Source organism: Talaromyces stipitatus, genomic scaffold (assembly GCF_000003125.1).
Source record: "Talaromyces stipitatus ATCC 10500 scf_1105507295541 genomic scaffold, whole genome shotgun sequence".
Classification (NCBI taxonomy): Eukaryota; Fungi; Ascomycota; class Eurotiomycetes; order Eurotiales; family Trichocomaceae; genus Talaromyces; species Talaromyces stipitatus.
In genome coordinates this window covers 4,111,344-4,128,080 of record NW_002990115.1, presented here as the reverse complement: position 1 = coordinate 4,128,080, position 16,737 = coordinate 4,111,344, and the positions used below count along the sequence as shown (strand labels likewise).

General features: G+C 44.6%; 6 protein-coding genes across 6 annotated transcripts; 2 read left to right on the top strand and 4 right to left on the bottom strand.

The window, feature by feature from the left end:
* Positions 1-557: 557 nt before the first annotated feature.
* On the top strand, positions 558-4,323 carry TSTA_038540 (dihydroorotase, homodimeric type; the record flags this gene model as incomplete). The annotated part of the gene is made up of 12 exons (XM_002481037.1): positions 558-650; positions 721-978; positions 1,034-1,054; positions 1,108-1,395; positions 1,503-1,592; positions 1,649-1,712; positions 1,770-2,097; positions 2,725-2,908; positions 2,938-3,358; positions 3,559-3,864; positions 4,075-4,147; positions 4,203-4,323. The coding sequence occupies exons 1-12, from the start codon at positions 609-611 to the stop codon at positions 4,321-4,323; spliced, it is 2,196 nt and encodes a 731-aa protein (XP_002481082.1). The 5' UTR covers positions 558-608.
* Positions 4,324-5,450: 1,127 nt separating this feature from the next.
* On the bottom strand, positions 5,451-6,404 carry TSTA_038530 (uncharacterized protein; the record flags this gene model as incomplete). The annotated part of the gene is made up of 2 exons (XM_002481036.1): positions 5,451-5,982; positions 6,040-6,404. The coding sequence occupies 2 exons, from the start codon at positions 6,402-6,404 to the stop codon at positions 5,451-5,453; spliced, it is 897 nt and encodes a 298-aa protein (XP_002481081.1).
* A 468-nt stretch (positions 6,405-6,872) lies between these two features.
* Positions 6,873-8,172, bottom strand: TSTA_038520 (pyrroline-5-carboxylate reductase, putative; the record flags this gene model as incomplete). Its single annotated transcript, XM_002481035.1, has 2 exons — positions 6,989-8,172; positions 6,873-6,901 (listed from the first exon to the last, which is right to left on the bottom strand). Exons 1-2 carry the CDS (start codon positions 7,944-7,946, stop codon positions 6,873-6,875), a joined length of 987 nt encoding a protein of 328 aa, XP_002481080.1. The 5' UTR covers positions 7,947-8,172.
* Positions 8,173-8,732: 560 nt separating this feature from the next.
* Positions 8,733-10,539, bottom strand: TSTA_038510 (TAM domain methyltransferase, putative; the record flags this gene model as incomplete). The annotated part of the gene is made up of 11 exons (XM_002481034.1): positions 8,733-9,186; positions 9,258-9,612; positions 9,671-9,701; positions 9,755-9,780; positions 9,834-9,955; positions 10,013-10,048; positions 10,109-10,153; positions 10,219-10,225; positions 10,280-10,330; positions 10,391-10,431; positions 10,492-10,539. 11 exons carry the CDS (start codon positions 10,537-10,539, stop codon positions 8,941-8,943), a joined length of 1,008 nt encoding a protein of 335 aa, XP_002481079.1. The 3' UTR covers positions 8,733-8,940.
* Positions 10,540-12,525: 1,986 nt separating this feature from the next.
* TSTA_038500 (uncharacterized protein) lies at positions 12,526-12,946 on the top strand (the record flags this gene model as incomplete). Its single annotated transcript, XM_002481033.1, has 2 exons — positions 12,526-12,616; positions 12,651-12,946. 2 exons carry the CDS (start codon positions 12,526-12,528, stop codon positions 12,944-12,946), a joined length of 387 nt encoding a protein of 128 aa, XP_002481078.1.
* A 1,475-nt stretch (positions 12,947-14,421) lies between these two features.
* On the bottom strand, positions 14,422-16,517 carry TSTA_038490 (UDP-N-acetyl-glucosamine-1-P transferase Alg7, putative; the record flags this gene model as incomplete). Its single annotated transcript, XM_002481032.1, has 4 exons — positions 14,422-14,816; positions 14,888-15,991; positions 16,042-16,222; positions 16,279-16,517. 3 exons carry the CDS (start codon positions 16,515-16,517, stop codon positions 15,011-15,013), a joined length of 1,401 nt encoding a protein of 466 aa, XP_002481077.1. The 3' UTR covers positions 14,422-14,816; positions 14,888-15,010.
* Between the last annotated feature and the right edge of the window lie 220 nt (positions 16,518-16,737).

Below are 16,737 nucleotides of genomic sequence, written 5' to 3'. Positions count from 1 at the left end.
AGCAGAAAGGTGGCAGCTGCGATTGGCCAGTCTCTCTGAGAATCTCTGCAAGTTTATCAAAATGTGGAACCCGATATCGGAGCTGGCAGTCGAAGACCGAGAAAGATCATGTGACTTGACGGCAAATGGACCAAATGGAAGACGATGATTAACGATGATTCAGCTCTCTACGGAGTATAGATATCTAACTACGTATCAACATATCAAGTTACGTCGGATCCAGAGAGATCCTATGCGTCGAATCTGAAGCTATCCCCCTATACTGGCAAGTAGACTAGCAAGTAGAAATCAAGAAGCACTACCCTGTGCATAGCGGGAGCTGACTGTTTGCAATTCATATCCCTAACTCAAGTTAAAATTTCAATCAAGTACGGAGTACAATCTACTACTATACAGTCAGTTTCGCCTCTCCATCGCAAACTGTGACATCAAGAGTCAAAAGTTCGCCGCCTCAATTTGATGGTACAAACACGTGACTTCTTAAACCCTCAGCGGGGCAACCTGCTCTGCCAAGAGCATCCCCACGTTTTCTTTTTTTGGATCTCCGGAATTTATCTACTCTTGATTACAAAAAGTACTAACCTGTTTAAAAGGTAGGAAGATTCAAGATGCAATTGAACGACTTGGCATCAATTGAACTGCCGCCTACGGTATGCCCTTCCTGTCTAATCCCCAAAGATGATTACGTTTTGGACTAGTTAGCTGACAAGTGCCTAATAGGCGGATATGCATGTTCATCTTCGGCAAGATGGCATGATGGAACTATGCACCCCCTTAGTAGAGAAGGGGGGCTGTGATACAGTCTTTGTGATGCCCAATCTTACGCCAAAGATAGGCACTGTGTCGCAAGCATTGGAATATCATGAGAAGCTGCAAAAACTTGCTCCCAATGTCAAATTTCTCATGTCACTTTATTTGCATACGGGTTTAACGGAAGAGGAAATTGAAAAGGCTGCCAAGTCAGGAGTTGTCTATGGGGTAAACAGAAATCTTCATTCATCTTCTAAAGACATTTAGCTAAGTTGTTCGTTAGGTCAAGTTTTACCCTGCCGGTGTAAGTCTTCAGGGATCGGATTTAGATGGACCATGTTCCTGAATCTTCAACAGGTGACAACAAACTCTCAAGAAGGCGTACTCGACATAGAACAGCTATACCCAGTCTTTGCCGCTATGGAAAAACACGATCTCGTTCTCAACTTACACGGCGAAATGATGAGCACTCCACCCAGCGCTGTGGGGAAACAAACAGAACCTGTCGTTACTGTACTCAACGCCGAGCCACTTTTCATTCCTCAACTTGCTAAACTACATGCTGCTTTCCCAAAATTGAGAATCATTTTGGAGCATGTAAGTACCAAGCAAGGTTTAGATGCTGTCCGTGCCTGCGGGCCTAATGTAAGTAATCTACGTGTCCACTATATATAAGAAGGAATATTCACTTATTACCAAACAGGTAGCAGGAACTATCACAGGTAATTGGCATCATTCAGATGGAAATTAAGACATCTAACGACTATTTAGCGCATCACCTTCATATCACGATTGATGATGCAGTTGGAGATGTGTTCAACTTCTGCAAGCCAATTGCAAAGGTACGATCATCATTATTCCTATTATACTGGACTACGAAGCTAATAATTTCATATAGACGCCAGAAGATCGCTTGTCTCTAGTCAAGGCTGTTGTTGAAGGATCCGGAAAATTCTTCTTCGGTTCGTACTCACGATTGTCTTCTATTATTGACGCTTAGTTACTTATAAACATTCTAGGAAGTGATTCCGCACCTCACCCAGTCCAGTCCAAGAAAGGTTCAGGAGCAACTGCCGCCGGATGCTTCACACAGCCATACGTAACTCAAGTTGTCATCGAAGCTCTTGAGGTGGCGGCTGACCAAGGATGGATTAGCGAGAATGAGCTTACCTTGGAAGCGATCGAGGGCTTTTTATCAGGATTTGGCCGCAAATTCTATAAATTACCTCCTGCCAGCTCAACAAAAAGGATTCGTTTGGAGAAAATGGGAGAGAAGATTCCGGATATTATCAGATCTGCGGATGGTGCTGTTGAGATTGTTCCATGGGGGAGAGGGCGGGAGGTCAGGTCATTGTCATGGCTTTGAGCATGCTACTCAAAAAATACTAAAACTATATGTCTGCACTTGTGCATTTGACAGAAAGGTAAAGATACCAAATAAAGGGTCCATTCACATTGCTTATTGGGCTTTGAAAAACTAAAGTTATATCTTCTATATCGACCAATAGATTAAGTTCAAAATATTTAGGAAAAGTTCTGGCAATTGATCCGTTTTCTCTTTACAGTCAAGATCAAAGAATTTTAATTTTCACATGTACTGATCTAGCATGTCACAAGAAATAATATTTCTATTTTCAAGACCAAAGCATCCATACGTGGAAAAAGGATATTACTTGACAGTCATCACTCCTATATACCACCTAAGTAAGTGAGCTCTCGAAGATGGCCTGAATGTAGACATTTCTTTACCAACTGCGTGGCTTATGAGCTGGATCCTATGTATATCTATAGAGAGGCCACCGTATCATCATTAGATGAGAAATCTACTCATTTTTCTCATAAAGCCTCCGATCAGTACTGATCATAACCAATACCTTCTTCAAACGGATTAAAAACACGCTGAAAATAGTTTCCAAGGACATGCTCTTACTCACCTCTGTGGCAACGATCAAGCCGAACTGCTTGATACAATAGAAAAAATTATGTTTTTACGGTATCGAGCATCAGCTTCCCATTCCGCGAATTGTCGTATGCCTCCGGCAAGGGTTCTGTCCTACAAGCTATCTCCGGCATCGCTTTCCTGATCAAAAGTGGTGGCGGTTGTACTCACTTCCCAATCGAGCTTTCCTTCCGTAAAGAGTCTCACAACAAGGTTCATGTATCAATTGTTCCGGATGACACTAGTAGTACGATAGATTTACCCCCTTACGACAGCTCCGCGAAAGGCTAGACGACTTTGACGGGCTTCCAGCGCTTATTGAGAAAGCCGGGAGTGTCATGCGCGAATCTACGTCCGTAGAGGATATAAATGGTTACTATAAAGATGTGTTGAGGGTCAGAATCACCGGACCTGATCAGCCTCTCGTGACCATCGTCGACTTACGAGGGTTGATACCTCTGGAGTACTCAGATGAGCAGACTATGAGATATGCGCAATTGGTACATGATCTCGTCGAATCCTACATTATCAAACCAGGGAGTATCATTCTTGCCGTCATCTCGGCTAAGGATGACTTCGCCAACCAAGCTGTTTTGAGCTTGCTTCGCAATATCGCTCGGCATCGTACTCGAACATTGAGTGTCCTTACACATCCCGATGCCCTCAGCAGTGAGTCCAGCAAAATAGAGAGTTATATTTCTCTTGCCAGAAATCAATCCGTCGACTTTGACTTGGGATGGCATGTGTTGAGAAACAAGGATACTTCAATCACGCAACGGCCGTGAGGGACGTTTTTTTCCGAAAGTGTGTGGGAGGAACACCTTCAGCTATGTCTAGGCATTAACAAGTTGAAAACAAAACTTGGCAAGGTCCTGAAGAAAGGTATCACGGCAGAATTGATCCTTTGAGAGCCGAGCTCGAAAGGATGATTGAAATAAACCAGAACCAACTGAACAAAATCGGAGCTCCACCATCAATTTTGGACGAGCAACGAGAGCATCTACTTCAAATCAGCCAACAGATTCAGTTCCTCGTCAGAACCTCCATGGATGGCACATACAACGATTCTTTTTTTGAAGATCCGAACTCCCCAAACGGCTGTAGAAGGCGCTCGCGAGCAATCATACGGAATCTAAGCCAGGATTTTTCTGATGAAATGGAAATAAGAGGTCAAGGTTTCGAAATATATCCAGAAGGGTTATATCAGAGAAGCGGCACCGTAGGGCATAACTCCTTTCACTTGGGAGGAGATGTTTGACCATATCAAGGCGTTGATGGCTCGGACAAGAGGAAGAGAGTTACTGGCAACGACAAATCCGATAGTGGTGGAAGACTTGTTCCTAGCTCATATTGCTGGCCGCGAGACTTCTGATGTCCCTTCTCAGAAATATTCAGGCCTGCTTTGACAGAACTACAAGATGATATGAGGTCGAAAAACCGAAAAGCTATTGATGCCTTGTAAGTCCAAGCATCCCATCACTTTTCATCGCGATTCTCTCTTAACGCTGGGAAGATACAATGAGAACCGTCAGGTCGACGATACTGTAGCGGCACTTAGGGAATCTTTCCATGACATTCATAGTGCCATGATCCTTAACAGGGACATTATTTCATTAGCGAGGAAAATCGTTTAGAGTATTAATATCAATACAGACCGTTCATTCCCAGATGCTTATGAATGTATGATGATGTATTCCAAGGCCAGTCACATCATCGTCCTTGCATACTCCTCGGAGGTGCATATAGCTGACTTTAAACCCGTGCCAATACACGCATTGCAATGAATCGATTAATTAACACCATCATAATCCATGCTGTAGAAATGAAAGTTTCAACTCGTCTCGAATAAATGTTCTCATTGGAGACTGTGATGTCAATGACAACCGATTCCATCCAGAGAGTTGCTCGGCAGACCCAAGAGACACGATTCCAAAGAAACAAGTTAACCAAGGACCTGTAAGCTTTGCTCCAGGCGCTCGAAACCTGTCAATACTTTCGAATGGTTCAGGGACTCAGCAGGAAAGTGGTACGTATTTACCTCTTATTCGAGCAATTTACTTTCTTATTGTTTTGTTTGCATGCTTCTCATTTTTGACAGGCTCGGAATATTAGCCTCAAGGGGAAGAATATCCCCTCATCCTTCCACTTTCGAGGAGTGAGCTGGTTGTAGATGAGGAAAGTGGTGGTGCAACCGTGCAAGGATCACTCGAGGATTTGCCGAAGCCTAATGATCCCACGAAGTATTCAGCAGGTGAAGAACTGTGAGCTCCCTCCGAATATGGGCATAGAAATTCTGGGAAATATTTGCTTACCACTCTTCTGACAGGATGATCAGAGAAGCTGTGGGACAAGGTTGAACTCGTACCTGAGTAGGCTACTTAAATAGACCACACGACACGTTACAACGTTGTTTCGTTTGTGCTGAAAACTTAGTTATTCCTGTGCTTTTAGACAAGCCTTATCTGATGAATATGTTGATATATTCTCAAATCATGGATTGACAATTCAGCTGGAGCCAAGATAGGGTTGAGTATGACATGTGATTTCCAGAATAGGCAATTCTAGATCGTGATGTATTTATCCAGGTTATACACGCTAATGGAAACTCTGGAGGAAAATTGACCTCACTGACATACATAGGTAGCATAGCAAAAGAATTTGATTATTAAAACTTTAAATGACAGCTATGCGAGTGATCTGAATCTCCACCTCATTTCAGTCTAGTCCTCCGACTGCCCATCCTTATATTCAATCTCAATAATCAATACGTATCATCAGGATGAAACACCAGAGCCCTAATCTCAATACTCTCTCTCGCAGGATACTCGGGCGTCGCAGTCTCCGGATTCACAAAAGCCGTATGCGGAACACGTCTTGCCCGCCCATCCAACTTCGAATCAAAACATTTGATCAACGTCACAATATTAGGCGTTTGGCCATAACGGTAATACCATTTGTGCGCTTTGTTTGGTTTGACGGTATACGTTTCTCCCTCACGGTTAGGATAGATGAGTTTTACGGGGACGAGGTCACTGTCCGGGACGGAGTGGGCATCTGCGACGGCTAAGGGGTCTCTGTAGATTGTCTTGATGGGTCGCCAGACGTTGATTATTTGATAGCGGCCTTTGAGTAAGGTTTCGGCTTCGTCGGGTAAATGGTATGTGACGCGGTTCTTAGATGCTTGGTAGCTTTGATCGATATGTACGCGTTGAACGGGACCACGGAGCCCGCTAGGAGACGCTTCGGGACGACGGATTGTGTGATCAAAGATGAAAATCTTGGATGCACCAGTTCTTCACATATAATGAGCTGATCGGCATGGTATTGAAGAATAAGCTAAATGTACTTACGCATCTTTCAACAACTGCTCCGTCTCCGGGTAATACTCATTCTTGATCTCGTCCTCATCTACAAAGAGCTTCTGCTTGCTCTCGTGGTAGTAAAGCTGGAACCCGTTTTTGTCGAGCGTATAGTCCAATTCACTTCCGGATATATCATGGATAGTTACTTCCAATGTTTCAGTCTCACGTTCATAGGTCTCGGGCTTGCCACTGATGCTGGGTTTTGGGGGTGAGCCATCTGCAGCGGGCTTGTAGTAGTTCAATGTCGTGTTGACATGATGCTTGTGCAAATCAGCAGGAGAGACAGGGAAAGTTGCGACTTTGAAATCAGGCTGAGCCTGGTTTGAGATGGAGGATACGGCAGCGGAAGCCATGATAATTTACAGTATTAGGATTATGATGCCCCAGCGGTGGATTGCGATTCAATTTTTGAGGGACTGATAACATTTTATATTCGACTCATGTACATATACTAAGGTTCAATGTAGTATGTGATGCAGTGGAATGACATTATTAATACTCCCCTCATAATCCCTAGCAGCACGCAATCTGAACTCCCTCCAACGCCATGACTGCATTCGAATCGACCATTTACAAGCAACTTGATGAGAAATCAAGTTCATTCCTTTATGATGCTTGGATTGCGTGACATTTACGGTTTCTAATAGTTTGTGACTCTACGGAGTATCACAAGACTCTATTCAATCGTGGACACCATAATCTGCTTCATTACCGGAATGATTTGTAATTGTAATCTGAGTTACAGCCGAGGAGCATGACATTGCTTTCAGTCTATGGGTGTATTCTGTCCTAAACCATGAAATATGCTCGGAATACTCAAATTACAGCCATGTCACACTCAGTAGACAATCTAGTATATCATGTAAAGTCTAATTCAGTCCAGTACGTACAAAACTCTATTCTAAACCATCAAATCACCAATTCGAATACAAATAACCCTCTGTATCCCTCTTCTCCATGCCCTGACTCATTGCTTCAGCAAAGCTATCCTTGACAGTAGCTTGTCTCAATACGAGAGTCCCTCTCGCACCACTCCCATTCGACGAAGCAATAGCCTGATCTCTAACTTCATCAAGGGCAAATAATCCCTTATTCTCCTCTTTCTTTGATAGCACCATTTCCGCAGTTCCCTTTAGGGCCTGTGCAGCGAGGAATAAAGCGTCGGGCTCACTGAGCCCTCTGGCTATTGCTTCCTTCGCAATACCCTCAAGCGCAACGGTATAAAAAGCAGGAGCCAGCCCGCTAATCATCGAGGCACTGTTCATGAGCGACTCAGGCATATAAGTCACCGTGCCAATACTCGAGAATATCCAGGTAGTCAAACTCTGAAAATCTGGTGGAAGAGTCGTATCTGCACCAGCGACTGTTTCACTGATCAAAGTCGCTGATTGACGGACACCTGCAGCCGTGTTCGGTATAGCCTGGACAATAAAACATCTCTCTGAAACCGTGCCCCCTTCTTCAATCGCATCATTATAAATAAGTTGCTCAATCTGCTGCACCGACAAATCCGCGCAGGTACTCAGCAACAATTTCCCAGCTAAATGTTCTCGCAACGAGGGATCGCTAAGAAGATCTGCCCCTTGACTTGCTTGTAGAGTGAGGAGGATTATATCAGCCTGCTGCACAACCTCGACCACCCGGCCCTGTGAAATTTGTACATTGGGGTATGAGCTGCGCGCAAAATGGCCGAATTTGGTGCGTAGTCGTGACACAGAATCCTGACTGATTACGCAGGCGATGAACCGTGATGGTTTCAATTTCATCGATAGTATCGGTAGAGGATTGTGTTGTTGGTTGGGACATGGTTGTGATAGAGTTGTCAGAAGGACTTCTAGAATAGAGGTTCCTATTTGTCCACAGCCGATGATGGCCAGGGTCGTTCCCCCTCGCATTATTTAATCTCTCCCTATTATTGACCTTTTTGTGTCGTTATGCTCCTTTTCTCTTCGGTGTATGGAATTTAAAGGAGTGGCGGACAAAAAAAATTTTGGACCTGGCTCGGTTACCCCTATGTTCCGCTCTTCTCAACATATACACAAGCAATTGAACAGCACCTTAGAGAATTCTCTCAAGTTGAAGGATAGGGAAAGACTTGAAAATATATACTCAAAAGCAACATTCTGTACTGGAGACACATGTAACATCCAGACCAGAGAGGAGTAAGATGGCGTAGCCCATGTGACAGAAACGGCCCACACTAAAAAAAATATCTTATCATTTGTGCACTTAGATGGAGATGTTCGGCGCCTTCTACTGGAGAAAAAGCAACGAATACTTTATTCTGATTTGTTTAAGCTTTTCTTTTTCTGCATCAGCTGTTAGACACATGTCAGGCATGATTTTAAAGCAGTTTTTTTTTTTCTTTTTTGGGTCGCGATCGAAATATATGGGCTTGACTGCGTTTCGTGGGGAAGATCCACCATTGCTACGTACTTAGCTCTCTGCACGTTACTTTAAGATTGAAAACTAACGACCATGGACTCAATTGGGGATACAGTACAAGACTAAAAGTATTCGGTCGGTGAGCATAGTAGCGAGGCTTAGAGACAGATATTGTTGGTCGCGTCATTGTGCACCTGGCTATCAAATCGTTGCCATTTTCCGCATTTTGCAACCCTACTTCAGGACCCGGGATGGCCAGGGTCTGTCTCATCCTAGGACATTAATATGAAAAAAGCTTGATTTATGAATAAATTCGATTGTTTGAATTTGAATTAGTCTTAAATTTAGCGTGTGGGCTGCTCGAACCTTAAGGACAAGCGACCGCCTGAAACAAAACTCCAAACGCCGGAAAGGATCCCTATACAGCAATAAAAGTCCCAGAACGCCGCAATTTCATAACATCCTCATTCATCGCATTCCCAATTCTCATTCTGAGACGGTAGTCTAGGTACCCGGGGACGATGGCTTCTGGCCATACACAAAATAGAACCGAGAGTAGCAATGAACTTCTCGGTCGCGAATTTCTTTTCGCACTCCGGCGAGTAAGAGTTGGATTTCAGTTGCGGTCCATCCCAAGACTCTGGTAAATAATGCATATGAGTATGCATCTAGAGCTTCCAACATCATCGCTTGCTGATACATTCCTAATTCCTTCATCTTCGGGTCTTTGGCCCATGGGGAGTAAGGGACCTATTGATATTATCAACGAAAAGACCGATCGAAGTACTTTCGAAACAAAAATTGTAGATCACTAGACGTACCTTATAAATCTTTTGCCTGACATTCACAAACCCAGCGTCTATCATCCATTGCTTATAATTCTGTGAGACCCCCATCGGCTTGTTAAATGTATGGCTTGCTTCGATCAATTTATCGCGCCACCTGAGCCAATTTGGAGCTCGTTGGATGCTGTCATCATCGCAGAAGATTCCGACAGTTACGTCGTCGACTTCGAACCAGCCGTCATCTTTGAGGTTGTCAAAGGCTTGTCCGAATAGTTTCCGATGGTCTCTGACCGAGCCTTCAATGTTGCGGGCGTGGATAAAGTCGAATGGATACGAAAAGTTCCAGTCGAGCTCAAAGTCGTCTATTTGAAATTGACAGTTCTGCGGGACCCTATTTGAAGAGACGATTTAGCTGTGTGAAGGACTCCAGAAAGATGGTTTGCTCCTACCAAGGAGATTGAATAGGGCTTAGATCCGTCCCTACATACGTGAGAATCATAGTCAACGGCCACATCGAAAGATTTTTCACTAACCAGTGACAACTGCTTGTGGGAACAGGCTGTTTTCTTTGCATTAGTATGTCTCGGAAGTGCCTTTCTTTGGGTGACATACTCTGCTACGTCCATTGCCCAAGCCCCTGTCCCAGTGCCAAGATCCAGGACTTGCGATATACTTTGCGTAATGGGAGCGCAAAATAATTCTCCTTCCAGAACCATCAGGAAGATGTGATGCAGCTTGTTGAGAATTAGCTCCTACTATACATCGTTTATGATGCATGTGGCTATACGCACTAGATCGAGGCGGTCTTGCTCCCTTTCATCATTGGGCTGTAATAGTTGTCAGCAGTCTCGATTCAGTAAAGCTACAGCTAGGTGAGAAATACATACGAAAACATATTCGCCTTTCCTATAAGCGTGGTACCGACGTCCATTCTGATATTAGAATATCCATGAGAAACTGGAATTCCACGTATTTTTCTTCGAAATCCCAAACAAACCTCATATCTGGAACTGGTTGTCAGTGAAAATCTCAGATCAGAATGGGAACGCAGGTCTTACTGATAGTGAAATATACTCGATGTCAACGAAGCCGTCGAACTCTCGGTATCTCTGTACTCAAAAACGCCCATTAGGCAAACCCCCGTCTGATCCTCTTCATCCCTGACTTACCCGTCTAACTCATCGAAATCGTCATAGAGCGTGTCGGTATCCTATATTCATCATCTTAGACTTAATGACGTCGAGGACTTGGAAGAAATTGCTTCACATACCTCCGGTGTGATGACTGTGGAATTGTAACTTGATGGTTCGAGCGACATGGTGAGCGGACGGTTCTATAAAGAAAACTATGACACACAAAAGTCATAACTAATCAAAGAAGTAGTTATGCCTCTCCAGTCTTCCATTACAAGCAGCAGTGACGGAGATTTGGAGTTTCTGTTGGAGACCCCCCATGGTCCACCGGGGGGATTCAAGTGGAGATAGTAACCCATCCACTAATACTAAGTAGGGCTAGTGGACAGCATATAAACCTATCAGGTAATGTCAAAATGACCGGAAGCTTTCACCTAAAAGGGCTTAGTTCCACCCGTATATCTCCAAAAAAGGATTAGTGCAAAGCTTATTCTGATGAATTGCGTATCTTCCTAATTCGATAGCCCTAACCCTACGCCTAAACCACCCACTTGCCAGTTAACCAGAGCAGGTCCTCCAATCCAGGCAAAACACAGTATGAGCTCGGTTGAAGTCGAACTTGAGACGGGGTGGGCTTGATTGGCTACCTTGGGCTGTTAGGGTTTGTCTATGCACGTGGTTACACCTGCCTACCTAGCTACCACGGTAGATACAGATGCTAAGTAGCAATGAACGTGCAGCAGTCTATAGTTAACTCGGCTGATAATCACTTGAAAAAACGATTCAATATCCTTCCTAGTTCTCACCTCCAGCCCAATATCAAACCATTGTCTCCACCCGCTCTCGACAAGTCGAACCCATTCATTCACAGAGAGTTGACAGAGCAGTAGACAAAGCAACCTCAAGCCTGGCAATCTGTGACGCTGTACACGCTGACCTGTGTTGCGTTTGCAGTTGCGGCTGTCAAGATAGCCATGGCGCCTAAAGTTTTCATTCCTGGTTTCATCCTTGTGGCTTGTACTATAAAGCAGTGTCAATAGGAATGTTCAAAGTAATTCCTGGGGAAAATAATACCACTTGTGCTTACTGCTTGAAAAGAGACAAAGGGTCCAAGACAGTACCTAAGTAGATAGGCATGTATGGTACGCTGAATAATGTATTGCAGTTTTCAGTATAACCTTGGAAACTGAGTCCAAATATCCACATGGGCTGGAAGAGGCTAGGTATATATACATGGAGGCCGAGCAGCGCATGGCTAAATATGAGAAGAGCAGAACAAAACGTAGCCACGGGTTACTAAGAATGAGACAAGATATATTGGAAGCTTAATCGAGATGGAAATCTAAACAATCACGTCTTCAGTATATTTGATTACTTTTCAGCCTAGATTCGGATCTAAGACAGCTGAAATTCCGAGTGTCCTAATGCGGTATTCAGTGCGAACTTACCAAAATGGAACTGCCATAAGGACGGCCACTTTTGCACCTACTCAGGAAAATAATAGTCCACTTGATCAAGCGAAGTAGTCCCTTGATCGCAGGGTGTGAGAATTAGAGCGGTGGGCCTGTCATTGTACAGGTGGATATACTTTAAATCTAAACTCCACTGCTTGGGTTATACGGCTATGGATCATGAAAATAATGGCTTCAAGGCAGATTGCACACAAGGTTACACTATAATAAGCACTAGCTCTCTACTTATCTGTAATTGTCTCGGACGGTTGGTGCATGAATGTATTCACGGATTGGAGAATGAGGACATCAACTGTCCTAGCTCTGGTTCTTCCCCCGCAGTATACGCTGTTGCGAAATACCAGATACCGCATATAGTAATAGATGCGACTTAGGCCGGAGTGTTTATAGTGTGCTTCGAGGATTGCTAAGCAGAACTAACGACAATATCCTCTATTTCCTACAGATCACTAATCAGACAAACTCAATGGACATGGGTCAGTCGATTAGTTCTGCTTAAGACAATGGCATGCATACAATACTGTCTCATGGGGATGGGTTTCCGGCATTCAAACCGGAGGAACAATGACATATTGTTTAGTAATCTCCATGCCTCGGTCAATCCACTGGTGTAGGATTTATATCTTGTTTCTTCTCCACCTGACTTGACAGATGCAAAGAGGCATGCAGGTGAAGCTGATATGCTGAAAAAAGGGAGCAATGGAACAAGTCCAACGGAAGAAAATAATCATATTCGGGGGCACGGGAGCTCAGGGTGGTTCGGTCGTAAAAGGCAAGAATCCCTTGAAATGTTCTTCCAATATCTCTTAGCTGACGTCTTTCAGCACTGTGTGATAACCGGCAGTATGATGTCTCTATTCTTACCAGAGATTCCACTACACCCACTGCGACCCGGCTCAAGGAAACATATAACGTAACCCTGATCCAAGGCTCATACACTACCGAAGAAGGCCTGCGCGCTGCCTTGAAGAGTCAGCAAATCTGCTTCTTCTCGCTAGACAGCTTCAATATTGGAGAACCCGAGGAATACTTTTGGACATTCCGGGCATACAAAATCGCTGTGCAGGGGGGCTTGGAGTGGTTTATATACAGCGGCACGATCGATCGGTTCGCTAAATAGGGTTATGACGAGCGATACAGGAATAGTCACAACATAGTAGCCTCGCGGCTTAGTGGGTGGTTGGCTTCTCAGCCCTTGGGTCGTCTCCCATGGACAATTATCTATGGGGGCGTCTATGCTAAAATGTTGTCGAGATTGCTGCGACCTGTTTTAAATGATGAGGGTACTGCTGCATTTTTCCGGGCTCCGATGAAAGAAGACAGCATCATACCGCTGGTGCCACTCGAGATGTATGGGCAGAGGGTCCTATGGGTTCTACAAAATCCAGTGGTCAGCGTTGGACGGTTCCTGTCGTGTGCCCGTTCCACGTCACGTATACCGAGATAGTACAAGCGCTACAGAATGTATCTAACGTCCCAACATCCTTTCAGCAGATATCGGTGGATACTTGGATGCAGGAGATTGTGCGACTTGGGATAGACCCTGACCAGGCCTTGCCGCGTGTAAGTACGGGAGACAGTCCAGCACGGCTCACTTTCCGGAAAAGTTTTGGAGCTTGGTGGGCATTATGGCGAGATAACAAGGGTCAACTTCAAGGTAGAATTGAATCTGACTTGTGGGCCGACTCCATCTGTCCTGAAAGACCAAAGACACTTGAGAAGTGGATGGTGAAGTCGGGATATGCACGTACCATTGGTCTCTGAATGAATAGCCAGGGCAAGTGGAATAAAGTACGTATTCATGAATCAATTGATGTTGGTGGAGAACCGTGTTTCACGATCTGGTGGAACCCGATTTCGAAGCAGCAATCTTATTTAGTATCTCTGAAAGTAAGGAGTACGAAGAAGAGTAGAAGCAAACCGAAAAGAGAAAGAAATAGTCATTGGTAATCTCGAACCAGTGACCGCCAATGTAGAACAAAAGAAAAGTGTTGCTGACAGAGTGGTAGGCTGGAGGGCTCGTTCTATTTTCAGGAGACTTACCACTGTGAATAGCAGGGACATCCAGCAATGGGCCACATTGATGTAGACCTATCAACGCATCGTTGATCGTCATGTCTTCATGTAGCTGGCTCGTCTCATCTAGGTCATCTCCTATAGCCGTCAAACCATGAATTGACAGAGGGAAGGCAGAGCAAGTCTCTTAAACTGAGATGTGAAGAAAAATGAATGAACAGCCCGAGTCTTGAACCATCAATCATGATGGAAGGAGGTAAGAAAAGAAAGGTGCTGCCCGGGAAGTGGTAATCTGGATTGACCTCCTTGGGGCCTCGTTTGCTTATCCAGAGCGTTTTTCCACCCGACCCCCGGGTGCGGGATCAGCAAGAGGACAATACTATCACTGGTCTGTGAACACGAAGAGAATCAATAATAAACCTGTGAGGATGCGCGAAATGGGCAGCTGGCTCGTTCCTCTGGGCAGTTGATGGTCAATCTCACACCTTCCTTCTGGGATGCTTTCCTAAAAACCTGGAGAACATAAATATCTTTACCATTTTCCTCTCTTCTTCATCTCCGTCCTCTTATATTCATTCCATTCACCTCTCTTTCATCGCTATCACTGTTCTTGTCCATCCACAATCACCTATGACCGCTATGCACGTCTTCCTCGTGGTGGGGGTTCAAACACCTCAAAGACAGGTTACCTCTCCTATGACCCGATGACAAAATCGTTGCTCTGAGTGCTGTACAGTGATGAATGACGTGACGTTTGAGGGACACACTTGCAAAGCAGTGTGGAGGAGTTGAGGGGGCTTTTTCATGTTTTTTTTTTTTTTCAACTGCATAGTCGACTAGGCTAACAAAACAACCTATCATTTAGGTGCTCCAAAAAAGATCGTCGCTGCCAGATGCAAGAAGACTGAAGCTATTTGCTCCCCGTCTTTCCATACTATACACGTCCATTGGGATAGAATGTGGTCGTAAGAGGCCTAAGGATATAGTTAGCTCCACAGACTCGGTCAAGTGAAATCGAAAAAGGGGTAATGTCTTGTAGTCTCACCAGAAATATTGTTGTAATTAGTTTCAAGGGATCAGACTTGCGTCAAGCATGACTGTACGTTAACATGATTATATACAGAAATGTAAGTATGATACAACACAATCAATCTAATACCTGGTAAGATCATACAAAAGACCACAAACTCCTATTATCCGCCGGAAAAACAAGCAACGCCATCTGATGACGCGCAAACAGCGCGAAAAGTCCACAGACAGTCTGCAACAACACAATGCTCAGCGCAAGTCGATCTTCCTTCATGGGACCAAACCAAAGAATCCAAAGATTGAGTAGCGTCAAATTCGTCGACTCTACAATATCTCCATTCTCATTAGTCTTGATCCCCACAAGTCGCAGCCGATGAAGTAGATGTAGAGCGGCAGCAATCAACGGCGACGGCGGCACAGTCCACTCAGTCACCGAATTCTCCAATAACCCAGTCACGGCATTGAATTTCGGTAATCGATGTCTGGGACATGGGATAATATGAAAAAGTTGTGGACATGAGTATAAGAAGTTAAACATTTGCGGAATGAAGAGTAGGAGGAGCGTCTTGCTAAAATGGCCTAGTATACCCACGACAGCAAAGACCATGCCTGCGAAATAGCAATAGGTATCGCCCACGAAGACCTTGGAGGGGTACCAGTTATGGCACAGAAGTGCCAACGACACGCCGATGAAAGGTAAGAGGAAGTATATAGAAAATAAATGTGAATCCATGGCTGGATGAGGGTACGGCGTAAACGGGGAGAGGTATAAGAAATCATTCAGCAGAAGCAGGACAGCAATGACGAGTGACTGTGCGACTTCAACACCATTTATGCCCGCAAGCATGTTGATACTATTTGGGCAAAAGATGGCTACAGCAGCCATGTAGACGTAGTAGAGAAACCCGAGATCGAAGATTTGACCAAAGTAGCGTTGCAGTGGGACAGGAACCACTACGTGAGTGACGCCAAAATCGACAAAGTAGACGACTAGCATGGGGAATGCACCTAGGGCTGGGATTAGGACTTTGTGGCGCCAGCGGATGTCGAGAAGGTCGTCGCCGATGCCGAGGAGGGTAATGGCTTGGAGTGATAGAAGGCCGGATAGGTAGGATGCCAGCTGCAAGGATCAGTCTTAGAGTAAAAAGACTGAAGATGTAAGATTCAAACCTTATTATGCGGAAATCGATGAAGGAAGCGCCCCGTTTCAACATGTTCTACATGCAGGACGACGTCGCGATTTCCGCCTCCAGAAGTGGCAGCCACAATATCCTTATAGAAAGGAAAAGGAATAAAGGCAATCATGAGCAAGAGGTACACGACAGCACACACTGCACCCATTGTTTCTGGTCTGTATTTCCATTATCAGTAAATATTTCTAATAGAAAGTTGACCATATATACATACATTTCCGGCCTCTTAGCTTTAGCCATATCCCTCCCTTTTAATCCAACTTTCATAAAACTCGGACCTAGCCATCGAATTAGGCTAAAAGTCGAAGCAAAGGCAAATAGACTGAATGCAAAAGAGACCATGAGCGGTTCACCGTCGCCATGAAATGAGTTGGCGACTATAGCGATAGATGTGCCGATTAGCACCCAGAGGGTATAAACCTCTGTCGCTGACAGAGCTGTCGAGGGCGCCATTGTTGTTCTGTGAAGCTACCCTGTTCTTAATCAGGACTTGCTGAAGCAATCTTTCATTTTACAATATCGATCCATCGAAATATATGAAGTAACGAGGTGAAATGATTCATGACAATCTGGCTTCATCTGATTGTCTTTCTGCCAGGATTATCTCACCGCCTTTGGAGATGCGGAAGCTTACAATGGCCAATCAGAAGACAGATATTGCGCATTATCTTGC